General features: G+C 47.8%; 1 protein-coding gene across 1 annotated transcript; it reads right to left on the bottom strand.

Annotated features, from left to right (window-relative positions):
- Positions 1–288: 288 nt before the first annotated feature.
- Positions 289–15,659, bottom strand: LOC108025793 (uncharacterized). The gene is made up of 6 exons (XM_044093313.2): positions 15,558–15,659; positions 15,123–15,322; positions 9,998–13,480; positions 9,841–9,928; positions 6,728–6,812; positions 289–4,002 (listed from the first exon to the last, which is right to left on the bottom strand). The coding sequence occupies exons 3-6, from the start codon at positions 12,858–12,860 to the stop codon at positions 2,509–2,511; spliced, it is 4,530 nt and encodes a 1,509-aa protein (XP_043949248.1). The 5' UTR covers positions 12,861–13,480; positions 15,123–15,322; positions 15,558–15,659; the 3' UTR covers positions 289–2,508.
- Positions 15,660–16,508: the final 849 nt, after the last annotated feature.

The following is a 16,508-nucleotide window of genomic DNA, read 5'->3' as shown; positions in this document are numbered from 1 at the left end:
CCATTGCTCCTTGCGCTCCCATTCGCATTCGCAGATCGTCCTTTGCACACATTGCAGGCATACTTGTAGTGCGGGGTCCGTACGCCCTCGACTGACGGGGCTTTATGGGTCTTTAACCAAACCAAATCGCCTGAGTGGCTCTGCTCCGTTCGATTTTATGGCAGCCCGCAAATCGATGGAGTCTGGGGTCCTTGGCGTCTGAAACACACACAAAATTAAAAATTCCAAAATGCCAGTGCCCTCCGCCCCCGCCCACGCCCACGCCCCGCCCAGGGAAAATGCACTCGCTTGACTTTGCTTTTCGTGTGTATTTCCCATTTGGTTTCGGTTGCAATCGTTCTTAATGTTGAATTTCATTTATTTCGGTTCCTTAGCAGGACCTTAATCTCGCCTAGTTGCCAGCTATCGTTAATCGGTAATCGTTAATCGCTTATCGCTTATCGCCGCCTTTGCTTTTGAGCGTTCCATTGCCATTCGTTTCGTTTCGTTTCGCCTCGTTCCGTTTGGCTTGCTAATCTCGTCTTTAACGCACACTCACACACATATCAGTTTAAGTTAGATTTAATAATAACTTAAGGTTAAATAACAATCACATTTACTTATTTCTTTTGTTTTCGTTCGACCCAAAAAAAAATTCTCTTCACGCTTTTCCTAACTTTTGTATTTGATTTACGATTACTGTTTCTTTCTTTTTTTGGGTTATTCATTTGAAATATTCATAATATTTTCTCATTGGCATCCTCGCTCGACCGTCGGGCTTAATTGTCAATAAAACAATTGGAACAAACGTAAACAACAAAAGTGGTTAATCGTTAGCCAGGGATTATGTTCCACCTATAAACGACCCCTTCACTGTATCCGGGGCTTGGATAATTCCTACTACTTACATAATAACGCGCCACTTGCAGTGATCGGATTTCGGCTTTTATCTGTTATTTCGTCGCTCGTCTTTACTTCTAAGTTTTTTTTTCAAAGAGTTAAGTTTTTCCTATATTTTATCAATGCTGTATATATGTGTGTAGACCATTAATGCATCCATTTAGTTTGCCAATTATCTTAGGTCTATCGTTAGCCATTTAGTTCTCATTTGCTTTGAGTTGAAGTCCCCTTTTCGCCTAATTTTTCCATACACACACACGAAAAAAATATACATACACATATATATATATATTGTATCGACTAGGACTATAACTATTTTGGTTTTATCGTTTAAAAGGTTACATATATTCTGCTGTAATCACCATATTGGCATTGTATAAATGGTTCGTTTCTCTTTGTAAATTGTGTTGGCTGCTACAAAAGTTCGGCACATTTGATTTTGTCAAGTGAATTGTGTAATTTGCAAAACATGAATATCGAAACATCAACGATATTTGGGTGTGGTCTCTGTCCGGATATTATTTTGGGGTGCTTGCTGCCATTATATCTGTGCTCTTGCCTTTCGAATTTCAAATTAAAAATGTTGAAGTCTGAAATCACCCATAAAATGCCTAAAAGTATGCTTCAATAAACAACGCGACATTTCTTTTGATAAATACATTGGCACTCCGGACTCGAAAATTTTGTTGCATACTTTTAGACACGTCAATAAGTTGATTTAGTGATTTCCTTGGAATCGCTTACACTTTTTACGCTTTTGAAAAACGGAAACGCTTACTGTGCGAACCCGGAACTCGCAGTGATAAATAGCTCCGTTTCAACGGAAATACACTTCAATATAATCCCTCTAAAAGGCAATTGATGCTTTTGAAACCAACTCGGACTTCCTTCCGGATTCTGCTAATTAAAACTCTATACACTAAGCCTCAATGGGGATCCGGACACAGGACACACTGTGATGTTATTGGCTGTCCGCGAACTTGCCAATCGAACCCAAATAATTTCACTACAATTATGCCCTCTAAGCGGTAGCCGTTGCAGTTGACATTTCCTTTTTTCGAGTTTGGCGCTGTTGTGTGTGTTAATAATTAGCCTAATTAATTATGCATCGTTACATATCGGTAGTTACTCTTCCTCGACTCTGTTTGCCTATGTATCGCCCTCTTTTATTATATTATATGTAGTTCGTATGCAGATTCTATCGTATTCGGATTTGTATTTGCTTTTCCATTTATTCGGTTTGTTTTTTCGTTAGCTTTACTGTAGTCATAGACATTGAAATACTCGTTAGCCGCACCTCCCCCCGACATGGAGAGAGCAGTGGGTCGAAGTGGGTGGTTGTGGGTGGCTGGTAGGTGGGGGGAGAGGCTGCCAGCCGCAAATAGACAAACAATTAATTATGATTTATGGTTATATTAATCGCATTTAATTGTTATTATTCGTTATATTCGAAAATCAACAAACAGTAAGTGGAAAAAGTTTCGCTCTATTAAGTGTATATATTTAAATTTGCCACAGTTTGGCTTCTGGGTGTCAGTACGCCTAGTAATCCTTACACGCTACGGGGATGCCATCCCCACGATCTCTAGGAGATCCGTTGAAAAAAAAACCCATCTCACCTGGCCTTTCTTAACTGCCATTCACGTCCACCACGGCCAGGGCGTGGATGCCATTGGTTAACCCATTGCTGCCGTACTGGGTCGATGTCTGCGAGGGCGGTGGGGTGGCGGGCGGCGAGGCGGGCGGTGTCAGGGTGGCCGGCTCCTCGGCCGCACCACCCACCGTGGTGGTGGCGCCCTTGGCCATCCCACCATTGCCGTTGCTGATGAGAGGCCTCTCGCTCGCCGGCGGAGTGCTCGGGGCCTCCAGGAGCGGCGGCGGTGGCGGTGGCAGGCTGTCCAGCTGGTTGGACTCGATGAGGCTGTAATCGCCCAGCTCCTCCGTGGATGGTGGCGCCGGCAGGCTCATCAGGCTGTCGTAGTTGCTCTCGGCCTCCGGTTCAGTCTCCTCTGGCTGGGATTCGGTTGCTACGGCCATCTCCTCTTCCGGCTCGGAATGGGTCTCAATGTGCTCTGGCTTTGATTCGGGCTGTTCCTCGACTGGGTTCTCTGGCTTATCCTCCAGATCGATCTGAACAGGGTCTTCCTGTGGCGGAGAGACCTCGACTGTTGGTGGAGGCACTTCCTCCTTGGGTGGAACCTCTTCCTCTTTTGGTGGCACCTGTTCTTCCTTGGGTGGAACCTCTTCTACTTTGGCTGGAACCCCTTCCTCTTTTGGTGGTACCTCTTCCTCTCTTGGTGGAACCTCATCCTTTCTTGATGGAAGCTCTTCCTCTTTGAGTGGAACCACTACTTGAGGCTCAACCTCTGTCACCTTTTCCGGGACTGCTGACTTTTCTGGTGAAGCCGGTGCCTCCTCTTTGGGTGCTATCTCTACTTCCCTCTCGGGAGCAGTATCCTTTTCCTTTTCCGGAACAGTCTCTATTACCTTTTCCGGCAGAACCTCCTCCTCTGACTTCTTAGAGCCCTGGCTTGATTCGATCTCCGTTTGCTCCGGACTGATGGACATCTGCGACTTTAGCTCCCGTTCCTGGCCCGGATTTTGATTCTCGTTTTGATTGGGGCTTATCAATATGGGCTTGGCTGTGGGCGAACTGGTGGCGTAGCCCGGCTGCTCGATGACATAGAGCTCCTGGTTGCCGTAGGAGTACCGCTTGTTGGAGTCACTCGACGAGGTCGAGCTGAGATCCGATTGCGAGAGGCCGGTGCGGGCCAGATTGGTTTGGCCTTCCACTTCCTGCTGGGCGAGATCTTCGGCTCCGTGCTCCTCGGCCTCCTCGATAAGATGCAGGGGGGCAGCCGTTTGGCCAGCGGTGGCGGAAGCGAAGTCCTGGGGCGGCGCATGGATCTGCACCTGCTCGTGGCTGGGTGGCAGTGCCTTGTCCAGCAAGTGCCCCCCGTTCGGAGACAGTTTGTTGTCGAAGGGCAGTTCGGTGGCGTCCAGGGTCACGCCGGGATGGTCGCCGGCCAGCTGCTTGGCGTCTATGCCGCGGGCCACCTCCACCACGAAGACGCCGTCCTTGTCCGTGTGCATCTTCGTCTCGCGGGCATTCCGTGAGATATCCTGCGAGAAAGGAGGGCAAGTTTCATTGTAATCGATGGGCAGGCATCCCAGTGCATATTAGTTAGAAGGTGCAGGACGCTCAGACAAACACAACAGGATGCACAGACACACAGGCACAACATCAAGGATACGACAGAGAGTCGAGGGAAAGTGGAGAAAGTGATCGGCGGTCGGGGTGGGGAGGAGAAAAGAGCGTCAGAGCGGACAAATCGGTTGGCTGCCATGCGGAAAGTGTCGAAAATTGCATTTGCATACGCTTGTGGCACACACACGCCCCAAGGATACACCGCACACTCCCGCACACACACCGGCCCACTCAGGTTGACAAATAGACGACGCCGGGCTGTTGTTCGGACGCAAATCTGGCCCTGGTTCGCCGTCCCAGGGCCCGCAGGTGCCCACTGATGTGCTAGGACCACCCAAGGACCACCAGGATTCACCCAAGGACATTCAAGGCCAGGACAAGTGAGCAAGTGGGAAAGCGTCGCCCCAAGTGTCAGGGGGCGGAGGGCAGAGGGCAGTGCGGAAAATAAAGTACTCACTTAAACACAAAGGGCTCAGAAACAGAAACTGAAAAGTGCGGCAGTCAAGGCAACTCAAAAACTAACGAAGCTGGAGATTCATAAAACAATAGCTGGTTTAATGGCCCAATCACTGCCAGTTCTAAGGGATAATTAAGTAAGACCAACTGATGGCTAATAACACCATAAAACAGGCAAGAAAAAGGGTTAACCATTAATAAAACTAATAAATCATAAGCTTGGTATGCGATTAGAGTAGAGAATGAAACAAAGTAGATAATATATATTAATAGTATAAAGACCTTGTGGTAGATGTCCCCAGTACTTATAAAGCTAGAGCACATCCATTCTCATTCACAGATACTTAACTCAATCGGTCACCAAGTCAGTGAGTTTATCGTGAGAGGAAAGACTTCTTAGTGAACACAGATAGAACCGAGCAATCAAATCGGAACTGGAGGATAGTCGGATTTCGGAACTCGAAAGTGTGTGAGCCAAGTTAGAGATGATGAGGATAGGCAGGCACCAAGAACAGAACACCGAACTAGCTACGACAACATCCAGAGCTCGGCACAGGCGAATCCTGTTCCTGCTGTGGCGCAGAGATGCGGGGATGCAGATGCAGAGACAGAGATAGGGAGGCACATCTAGAGTCCCGGCCAGAGTGGGCGGCGGGCAGAAGAGGGACGACGGGCTGGTCGGATGACTAACGAACTTACGTGCCGCTCCTCGGTGACAACAATCAGATGATTATCTTTGAGCGTCATCTTGGTGACGGAGCCACAGGGAGCAAGGCCACCACTTGAGGCACCCCCCACCCGCACCACCCGACCCACCTCAGCCAGCTCACCCACCCCGCCCACCGCCCCCTCGAAGCGAAACGCGAGGCGTTCCAGGCCAGTCATCTGTATTGGCAAACGGCCTTGACTGCCAGCGCCGGGGGGCGTGGGCGTGGGCGGTGGGTGGTGGCGCGGGCGTGTTGGTGGGGCGCTGCAGGTGGTGGCTCTAACGGATGCAAATGCCAAGTCAGATGATGGGAATGACGACGATTCTGACTGCAAGAGGCGAACAGAGAGAGTGAGCGGGGGAGCGCGACGGAGGGAAAGAAAACTGGAATGCAATTCACGCATACACTCCAACTCTTTCACACACTCTTTCACTCTCAAAGGTCTGGGAAATTTCATTACCAGCCCAGGGAATTCATTCCGCCTCCAAGTCAACTCAAGCTCCATTTAAACTTGAACCCTAACCTTTAGGTGCAACTCCCTCTTGAGAGGTCTAAAATGTTTGAAGTTATTTTCGTATTGTTTTACCCTTTGTTATTAAATATATATATATTTTAAAACAAGCTCCATAAAAAAAACAAGGTGCTCAGTAGTCTTAATTTTCGTTTAGGCTAAGTAGCTAAAAGTTTATCAAAAAGTTTCTTAATTTGCCACTACAAATAGTAGTGGGAATTAAAATACTTATTTTAATTTTTTTAAATATTTATCTTAGGAACCAGACTCATTAAGGTTATAAATTTGAACAATAACATAAAATTTTGAACAATCAGATCTACAATAGATCTACATATATATATATTATTTTTTACGTTCTCGTTCATATTTTCTAAATAATGAGACAGTGTTTGAAAACGCTTAAATTTGGAAAATATGAATGACAATATGATACGACAGTGTTTGAAAGCCCTCCAATTTGGAACATCTTAAGAGTGCTGAAATGATAAAAAATCAGAACCAAACATTGGTAGCCATAAAAAAAACTTGGATAAACTGAAGTATATGAAAGTTAATTTTAATTAATTAAATTTTCAATGTAAAGAAACCCTTTGTTTAAGCCACCTTGAAGCATTCCCTTTATTAACCTTTCTCCTGCAACCGCGGCGTCATCTTTAATTTTGCCCTTTCAGCTCTCAATTTCAGCTGGAACGCAATAAAATTTCCCGCGGAAATTTCAGCCATTGTTTAATTTTCTCGAGAGCTCCCGAGCAAGTACAGCAGACGAGTGCATCCACGGGCGCTGGATGGGTGGGTCTGGGGATAGGGGCAGGGGTTATGGCGAACAGTTGAAGACACTCTCTGATGGCACTTGCGTTTAAATTTCAATTTCCATCACGCGAAGGGTGGACGGGAGGTGGATGGGTGGGTGGCTGGTTCCTTGAGGGGGTGTATCGGTGGGTTGGGTGCCCTCTATGAACTCACCTCGTGCTTTGAGTCCCGGCCCTGTTCGCTGTCGTCGCCCGGGGCGCCACCCGTGCCCGCTCCTGAGTTCTTGCCCAGCACATATCTGAAAGGGAAAAAGAAGAGGGAGAGAGACGGGGTTAGTGCGAGAGCGAGAGGCAGTGTCTTTGGGCCAGAGGCGCAAAAGTTGTTAAGCTTTTTGGCGCCGCACAGGCCGGAGTTTCAAAATCCAATGCATTTCTAATGATGCCGCGACCGGAATTAATATTTTGCTGCCTACTTTGCGGCGGCCTGCAATCACCGAGGATTAGGAAAATCTAGGCATTACAAGGGACACTTTCCCACTCAAAATTAATAAAAATGGCTGTTTGGTTTGATTTTTGGAGTAGGGAAAATACGATGTGGCAAGTTTGCTAGGGCTGGCCGAGTGCTGGCACCGAAAATTCCTCAACTTGGCTTTGAAAGCGCCATAAATACTAGCACTTTTTGGGGCGAAAGTTCCTTGAGTGAGTGCCCCGGCTCGGTCCCGGGAGTATCCCATTGTCGCTGCCCCGACTCCCGGCTCCTGCGGAAAAGGGACCTTTGTAGCACTCAACAAATTTCGAGTTGCCAAGCCGCCGAAACGAGCCACACGCACAACTAATTTCTCGTCTCAAGAGTTTATTGTGCAATTTCCTCCCAGACACCAGCACACGCACAGCCATTCGCACTCCCTCGGCCCCCATGTCCTGCGCGGCGACGGGGAATAAGGCAAATAAATTGTGTGTTTCCTTTTTATTTTGACGCTGGCTTTTCACGGCACCTTTTCCCTGTTCTTTTCTTTTTTTTGGAGCAACAAACTGGCAGCGTTTGCGGTTGCCATTTGCCGCTTTATGCGTTTTTCCTGCGGCTGCCGAAAAGCGGGAAACTCCCAGAAAGCAGCTGCCTTGTTAGCTCCTGGCATCTACATCATCTGCGAACGAGCATGCGGATGTGCTATCTGTGTGCCGGGGTGTGTGTGCGGGTGCGTGCGGCGACTTCCGTTTCCGGCCTCGCCGATTCTCGATTCCGCCGCGTTGATTTGTTGCGCCCTCAGTTTTCTCGGGGCTCGCCATCAACCTGTCACTCCCAGGCGCCCACTCCCCGCTTTCATTTTGTTTGGCATTTAGTGCCCGGCGAATATGTGTGGGTGCACAGGGAGAAATTTCTAGTATCATGTAGCAAGCCGACAAAAATGGGGTTAACTATTCCGGGCCTTTTTAGGTATTTTGAGAGAAGTAGTTTGATTGCCGAGTTATTAAAAAAATTAATTTTTTTTTAAAATAATTTTTTGAATGCATAATGCATATAAAAAGGGAAGTAGGTTTTATAAAACTATTCAAATCATCTTACATCATAGCGTAATCCTTTTAGATTATTTGAAATGTAAAATAATTCTTTCAAAATGTTTTAAGGGACATTTAAAATAAAAATTTGTTTGCCAAAATGCTTTTTAAAAGGCATTATTAAATTAAATTTTATAACTATTCAAGTCTCTAAAGAATTCCACATAATCTTAAGTTTTTATACTAAGAAAGCTCTTGAAAATACTTCCTAAAAGCCAACGTCTTGAACCTTAAAAACATCATTATAAATTGTATAATTTTTTTTAATTCAAGGCAATATTACTTTAATATCTTAACATCATTAAAACTTTAGAACTTCAAGCACATTGAATATTACTTTGAGTTTTTCCAGATGTGATGTAAAAATATGCAGCTAAGACACCATTTCTCTCTGTGTATGTGTACCACATATTTGTATGTATGTATATAAATATATAAATCCGCATCTAGAGAAACAGCAGCCTCGCCAAGAGCTTTCAACCCAATTCGTGGCGCGGCCAAGATTTATGTTTGGGCCAGACTGCGGGCGATAAAGGATGTGCGTCCCTGGCATTGCGCTCAATTTTCCACCCACTCCACCCCAGCCCACCCACAGCAGCCACCGCCCCCCGAGCCACTGAGCCACAGAGCCACTGAACCACCTCCCGTCACAGATTTGTCAATGTTTTGTTGCTATTTCTGCTGTCTGTCGCTGGCAATCCGAATGAGAAATAAAACGCCACGAATGAAGCTGATAAATGCGATTTGCCACGCCTCGCCTGCAGCGGTGGGGGCGGTTGGTTGCGGGGTCGGCGGGGGTCCGGGGCTCTGGGGGTCAGGTGGTTGCCCCGGCAAATTGCTTTAGATTGAGTGCATTCTCCTGCCATGCGTGGGGGTCGCCGCTGAAAAGTAGGCAACACATCCCGCCCGGGGAATCCTTGAAATTGAGGTTTAGGCGGGATCGGATTAGGGTGGCCTGCCACTCAGCCCACACAGGCTGTCTTTCTATTTTAAGGTGGCCTTAGCCCCAGCTCAGCCTTCTGCTGCTTCCAGCTGCTTCCTAGCAATTTCTTGCAATTATTTTTGATTTGTGTGGGACACTGCCGTCTAAGCTGATTAAGCGCCACACGAGGCGTAACCAATTAGCTCAGCCAAATGGCTAAGGAGCCCGGGATAAAGGAGCATGGAGCACATTGTCTGGGTACAGTTGCCCCCCGGAATGGCTGTTGAGTGGCGCAGGGGAGGGGGTTTCCGAGGTTGAAGGTTGCGACTGAGCAGACGATGGCTTCTGCTTCCACTCAAGAGGGCTGAAAGGCTTCTATTTATTTACTTGGTGGGGAGCTCATTATTATGGGGGTAGCTAAAAATGTCCATTATTTCAATTTAAATCTGAATCTGAAATAAGCTACCAAGAATGTTTTTAAAGGATTTTAAGCTAGTCAGAATTTTATAAGATATATATAAGATATATTTACAGGGCTGAACTAAAACCCACATGTGCTTTAGTATTTCAATATTATACTCTAAATGTAAAACTCCTTTCCTAAACAAACAATTCTCCAGAAGTTAACTTTTACCTAAGTACCAAAGAACCAGGATTTTAGGTATTAAATACTAAGATCCCATTAAATATGTTTAATATTTCTAATATTATTAAAATATTTTTTTAAAATAAATATAAATCACTTTGTTTTTAACAACTCCTTCAGTAATATCTAGAATTCCTTCTTTATCCAAATGGATTTATTTACCCTATTATATATAAAAATGGATAATATTAACAACACTTACTTTACAGCGCAGTACATGGACACCAGGAGGGCTGAGGGCAGGATGACAATGATGAGACCCATGGAAACAGCAAAGAGATTGAAGAATCCTGAAGAGAAAAAATAATTTTAAGAAGGTTATTGAAGGTTTCTTCTGGGCACTGGAGATATCAACTCACCATCGTAATCCCCAAGAGGATCCTCCGAGAGGGCGGTGGCATTAGCTGTCCTGCCACTTCCGCTGGCCAGCAAGGGAGCCATGGCCGAGGCAGATCCCGATCCCGAACCCGATCCCCCGTCATATCTCTGGAGGAGCGTGGCGTTGACCATCTCCGCCACCGGGAGCTGTTCGCGGTGCAGGTGGTTGGCCGTCTGGCGGTGGGGCAGGTGGCTCAGGCCATGACCCACCTGCTGCTGGCGGTGGGCGGGACTCTCGAAGGGATAGGAGCCCTCGACGCCGTCGAAGCCGCCACCTGCTCCGTCGTCGATCAGATCGCCGCCGTACTGGATGGAGCTCTCGATCACATCCGGCTCGCTGTCGATGCTGTTGCTCTGGATGTCGTTCTCGTAGATGCCCATCCCGTTCTGGCCCATGCCCATGCCCAGCTCCCCGGGCATGTAGTCGATCTCCTTGAGCTCGATCTGCGGCGGCAGCTCCCCGATCACGGGCACTCCGATGGCCAGATCCGGCAGCACAGCCGGCTGGATGATGATGTCCTGCTGCTGCTGCTGCTGTGGTGCCGGCGTGCTGCTCCAGCTCTGCGGCTGCTGCTCCACCTCGATGACCGACTCACCCACGTACGTGACGTCCAGCGGTGGTGCTCCATCACCACTGCTCGACGACGAGCTGCGGAAGATCTTCAGGCCGTCGGCATTGTGGTGCAGTGGCGACAGGATGATGTCCTCGTCGGCCTGCTGCGACTGGGACTGCCTCTGCTCCTGCTCCTGCATCACGTAGCTGGCGGGGAAGAACTGGTTCTCCAGCTGGAACTTGCGCTGCTGCTCACCCACCGGGCCCACCGTGGGCAGCGACTCCCCCACCTTGACCTCCGTGTTCGAGATGTAGAAGATCGTGTCCGAGTCGCGATCGATGCTGGGCTTTCGCGGCGGTGGTGGTGGCGGCGGCGGCGGTGGGCGAGGCACTGCACCACCGCCCTCCTTGAGGTCGGCCATAAAGAGCTCGTCGGCGTCCTGAATGGATTGGGGAGGGCGCACGGGAGGCGGTGGTGCAGCCGCCGCATCCGAGTTGCGGAACGTGAAGATCGGATTGATGTGCTCGCCACTCGACGAGGAGGAGGAGGAGGAGCCACCCGACTCGGCGCTGCTGTTGTCCGCACCACTGTCGATGATCTCCACCACCAGGATCTCGTCGCCGGGCTTGCCCTGCTTTTCGGCCGCCACCGAGGGCTGCCGGTAGGAGAACTCCAGGTCCTCGCTCTCGCTGCCAAAGGCCTCGGACACATTGATGTGGATCTCGATGGCCGCCGGCTCGGGCTTACCCACTGCCGCACCACCTGCACCACCCGACGCCGGTTGGGTGGACACATCTGCGCGGTCGATCACGTACTGGGTGAAGCGCTCCTGGGGCAGCGAGATCATCTCGTGGGCCGGCCTGGTGGTGCCCATCTCGACGGGGCTCTGTGGTGGCGCATAGAAGCCCTCGCTGTCGCGGAAGTTCGTGGAGGCCACTATGGAGTCCACCGTGGAGTCGTAGACCTCGATCTGGATGTCCGAGATCTTGGATTCGGTGCGCTCCATGGCATTGCTCGCCGGCAGACGGGTGGTGCTGGTCTGCAGCTCGGGCACCTGGAAAACGGTGGTGGAGAGCACCGAGGCTGCTCCGGGTCCCACCGGTGGTGCGTGGGTGGTGCTGGTCTCGGCAGTCTGTTCCAGCAGAGCCGTTGGTGCCAGAATCTCCACCAGCCGGCCATTTCGGAGTTGGTTCTCAATCGAAGCCACATGCTGGTGGTTTGCTGGCTGGGGTTTCTTCAGCGGATGCACCACACTGAAGGTCTTCTCGCCCATGAAGATCGGTCCCAGGTAGCCATTGTGCACGGGCAGCAGGGGAGTGGGTGGTGGTGCCTTTGAAGTGGTGGGGCCAGTGGTAGTGGTGGTGGTGCTGCTCCTTTCCGTTTCCGTTTCCATGGTGGTGGTGCTGGTGGGGTAGTGCTGCTGCTGCAGCTGCTTCTTTTTGGTCAGCTTTAGGCCATCGTGACCACTGTCCAAGGGTGGAGCCACCGTGTGCTCCAAGGCCAGCAGCTGCACCACCTGCAATGCTACTTTGTCCGGTGGTGCGATTGTCTCATTTAGCAAGGGAGGTCTTTCAGTGGTGCTGCTAATTTTGAGGCGGCTGGCTTCGGTGGTGCTTCTTTCAGTGGTGCTGCTCTCAGTGGTGCTGCTTTCAGTGGTGCTCCTCCCAGTGGTGCTCCCCTCAGTGGTGCTCCTCTCAGTGGTGCTCCTCTCAGTGGTGCTACTTTCGGATGTGCTGCTTACTGAGCTGCTAACTTCAGTGGATCTCCTTAGGGTTTCTTTGGTTACCGTGGATTTTTCAGTGGTGCTACTTCCTTCAGTGGTGCTGCTTCCTTCAGAGGTCCTGCTCCCCTCAGTGGCTCTATCCTCAGTGGTTCTCCCTTCAGTACTGCTGATTGCAGATACTCCTTCTTCAGCTGTTGGCACTGGTTTGGCCACCTGAATTTCATCAGTGGCTCTTGGCATCTCGGTGGTTGTGGTAGTGGTGCTTGTGCTGGTGCTGGTGGTGCTAGGCTGTGGTGGCGCCTTAGTTGTGGCCAGTGGTGCATGCCTGCCGTCCCCGCTGGTGCTGGCCTCCATCAAAGTGGGTGTGTGGCCCTGCACCCCGATTTCCAAGTGGTGCGAGTGGTGGTGCTGCTGCGATGGCTTATGCCCCACCACCGCCGCCGCCGCACCACCGGTTGTGGGCGCTGCCCAGCCACCACTGCTCAGGGTGGTGGCTAGCAGGAGCACCACCAAGAGGGCGCCACGCCCCCTGCCGCACAGCGGAGCCGACATGTTGCTGCCGGGCATGTTGCAGCTGGCTATGTGGCTGCCTCCCTATTGACTACGCTTCTGGGAAACGGAGATTCTTGAAGGGCTTTCCCACTTCTGTTTTGGCTGCTCCTGTTTTGTTATGTAAATTTAGTTTTGATTCTGCTTGGCTGGCGAAAAATCTTTTCGCTGTTGCTGCTGTGTTGCTGTTGCTGCTGCTGTGTTGCTGCGGTTGCCTTTGGCACTTAATTTCCCCCTTCGCTCGGCTTGTTGTTGGCACTTGGCATTGTGTTGTGGCTCTTGAAACTGCAACTCGACAACGTCGACATCATCATCGTCATTCGCTTGAGCGTCTTCAGCATCATCACCATGCACATCATCGCCGGCGTGCGATGTTGCTGCTGCATCTGCTGCAGGTCTCATTCATGTTGCTGCTGCTGCTATCGCCGCTGCACTCGTGGATGTTGCTGTTGTCGCTGCGGCCATTTTCTGCGGCAGCAGCGCCGCTTCAATCGCTGCTTCCTCGCGGGCTCAAAAGCATGCACTGCCCGAAAAAGGATGGCGGTTCCCAGCACTTAATCTCCTGTTGCTGCTGCTGCAGCTGCAATATGTCCTTGTGGCGGCCTGCCTGGATTTCTCCTTCGATTTCTTTCGGTTTCCTGAATGGAAATGAAATTTGAAATAACGAAATCGGGGGAAGCAACAATTTAACTTATTGCTGCTGCCACTGCATTGCACTGCCCGGTGGCGAATCCAATGAAACTAATGAAGCAACAGCAGCACGGACAAAGGAAAATGTGGAAAGTGGTGCCAAGTCGCAGTGTTTGAAACAATCGGGAAAAATTGAAATACCAAAGAGAAACTGAAGGGGGGGGGAAACTCTAGAAAAAATCCAGAAAATATAAGGGGAAATAAGTCAAACGGCTTTGAATGGACGATTGGAAAAATAGACTTCATAAATATAACACCTAAAATGTGTATAAACTCAAGGACATCTACAACTAATTTTTAGTAAAATATATTTAATACAACTCTACTGCACACCCTTTCCCGCAACATTCAAGCCATGAAATCCAGCTGAAAGCCTTAGCGACCAGTTGAGTACTTCATCATCAATCAAGCCTGCTTTTCCCAACTCCCCAGCAGTATTTCCCAAATTCATGTCATACTTTTCCATGCCCAGATATCAGAAAAAACACAGCCTTTATTTAATTTAGTCAACTGGCCAAGAGTATGCAGCAGGAAACTTTTGGCCACAGAAAGTTAGATTAAAAGGTAAGGGGACTGGGCACCCTTTGAACCCTTCGGTGGTTCGCCGGCCAGACCATGCAAATTAAATATAAAGCCTACAAAATGATTCGATTTCACAGCCCTGACCCTGATCCCGAAAACTGTGAAAAAAGGTTGCTTCGTGGGATGGAAGCTGGGGGAATGGCTCATAGAAATGGGCATAAAACCGCAGGCGGGCGGGGCAGAAAAGCCCTCTCAATTCGCTCATCATCATGGTCATCGTAACAAGTTGCTTATCATCAGCACCGCCGCACCACCGCCCTTTGACCCCTCATTTCGCCAACTATTGTGGCACATCAAAGGGCACGAAAAGGGAAAAGTTTGCGGCGGCAGGAGAAACAAATGGACGCAAAAGAGGCGCCTCACAAAGGCGGAAGCGTAATAAAGGCGTTGATAATGGCAGCCGTAATGATATGGAAGGGAAATCCATAAATACACAAATCCACATAATACGCTGATAAAGGAAAGTTCCCTGAATACCAAAATCATAAGCCTAAATAAATACAAAAAATGCCCAGCTATAAACATATAAAATGGAAAAACAAATTTTTCATTGGGGTGTGACTGCTGCGATTCTTTGGCACACACAGAATTTTCAAACAATAAAGTAAATACAGAACGGGATAAATATCAATCCGTATTTTAATGTCAATAAACACGAAAACGGAGGCAACTGAAGTGCTTTTTGGTTTCAATAATATTTAAATGAAAAATACAAATGATGCGAAAACTTTATTTAAAAAAAGAAAAATATAAGATTGCTTTAGTGATTTCTTTTCAAGCATAAAAATTATTTTATCCCAATGTCTTCTTTTTCATAAGTGCTGTCCATTTCTGTTTGTTAAGCAATAAAACATGTTTTTTAAAGGCTTTACACTTCATTTACCTCAATAAAATATAAAACCAATAATAACACTCCACTCTTTAAATGAACAACATCTTATTATAAAGGGGTTAGAGGTTGTTTATTCAGACACCAGACATATTTATTTATATAATTTTCAGACTCACCGCCGGCGAAGTTATATCTCGCGATTCCGCTCGCCCCGCAAGGTAATCCAAGGGTCCTTGCAGAGCCCAAAAAAAACCCCGACACTCCGCACTTGTTTCTCAGTTATGAATTCCCTTGAGTCACTTTAAACTGTTTATGTTTTCCATTCACTTAACTTGAGTTTATATTTGAATTTTTAATAGTTCAAACACTGAAGACACTGCAAAAAATTAGGCAAAAAAACTAGAAACAAGAGAACACCGAGAGAAACCGCAACTGAGTTCGTTATTGTGATTTTAGCGGCAACAACAATGGAAAAAACGCGCAGGAAACGCGCCAAATTTCAGGATGATTTACTAAGTCCTCACAGGGGTTTACACTTCGGTTTTGAAGGGGGAGGGATGTGGGGTGCCAGGAGAGAGGTGGGGATGGGGGAGGCGAGATTATAGACTCACAACTCCTTTCTAGAAATTTAACCCGCTGATGAAGCTGATTCTTCGGCGGACGTTGGTTTCACCGCTGCTACTGCTGCTGCATCCTTTTGCTCCGAAAACCGCACGCAAACTGCGCAAATTTCGAAGCATCCTTTGCCTTAAAGGACACTCGACGGCCCGGCACTTCGGATGAGTTTCAGTCGACTTTCCCCGAGCTCTTTGGACTTCGGATGGCGAAAGTATTGGTTAACGCGGCGAAAAACGCGCGGAGAGTTTGGAGACTTTGGCGCCCCAGCTGTTTTGCGGCTCGTGTCGCGGCTAAAAGGGGGACTGCTAACTTTTCAATTAATTATAGTTAGCTTTTAAATTTTTTTTATTTTTATGAACAAAAACTTTGTTACACATTTGTTATGTGGGCTTTAATATAAAACTAAAATAAATTAACTAAAAATTCCTTTATTATTACATTCCAGTCTACATTGAAAAGCTTTGGAATGCTGGATGTAATCCCAAAGCTTTGTGTGTGTCTTTTAGAAAGCTCATCGTTTGTGCTTAAAATCTACCTTTATTTTAAAAACGAACTTTATTTAAGATCCTAAAACTATAAACTAATGCTGGAATATCTGTGTATAAGTGTTGGTTTCTTTCTTAATTGAGAATAAATTCTTAAAATCTATTCTAATTTCTAAGTAATCCTTTTAAAAAATTTTAAAAATAAATTTTAAGAACTTATGCTCAAAATCAGTTTCGTCATTTATCTCAAAGTACATTTCTTAGAATTCCATTCAATATGATTTTAATATTAATATGATATGATTTTAAATTACACTCGAAAGAAGAACATTTTCCTGGACGTCTTGGATTCTTTCCCATAGCATTCCTTCACATTGCATTCCTCGCGGATTCTCGGTGCCAAAATGTTTAGCATTCAGCCATTTGATCATGCAACACGCATGATAATTCCCATAAACA

The sequence above is a fragment of the Drosophila biarmipes genome, chromosome X (assembly GCF_025231255.1).
Source record: "Drosophila biarmipes strain raj3 chromosome X, RU_DBia_V1.1, whole genome shotgun sequence".
NCBI lineage: Eukaryota > Metazoa > Arthropoda > Insecta > Diptera > Drosophilidae > Drosophila > Drosophila biarmipes.
Note: the sequence above shows the minus strand (reverse complement) of the source record. Positions and strands in the feature narration are given on the sequence as shown.

Excerpts from the sequence above, each read along its gene's own strand:
- LOC108025793 (XM_044093313.2), bottom strand. The coding sequence starts at position 12,860 with ATGCCCGGCAGCAACATGTCGGCTCCGCTGTGCGGCAGGGGGCGTGGC. Across the intron at positions 6,813-9,840 it reads TCCATGTACTGCGCTGTAAA|ATATGTGCTGGGCAAGAACT; the intron begins GTAAGTGTTGTT and ends TTTCCCTTTCAG. Across the intron at positions 4,003-6,727 it reads GCCGGGACTCAAAGCACGAG|GATATCTCACGGAATGCCCG; the intron begins GTGAGTTCATAG and ends CCTTTCTCGCAG.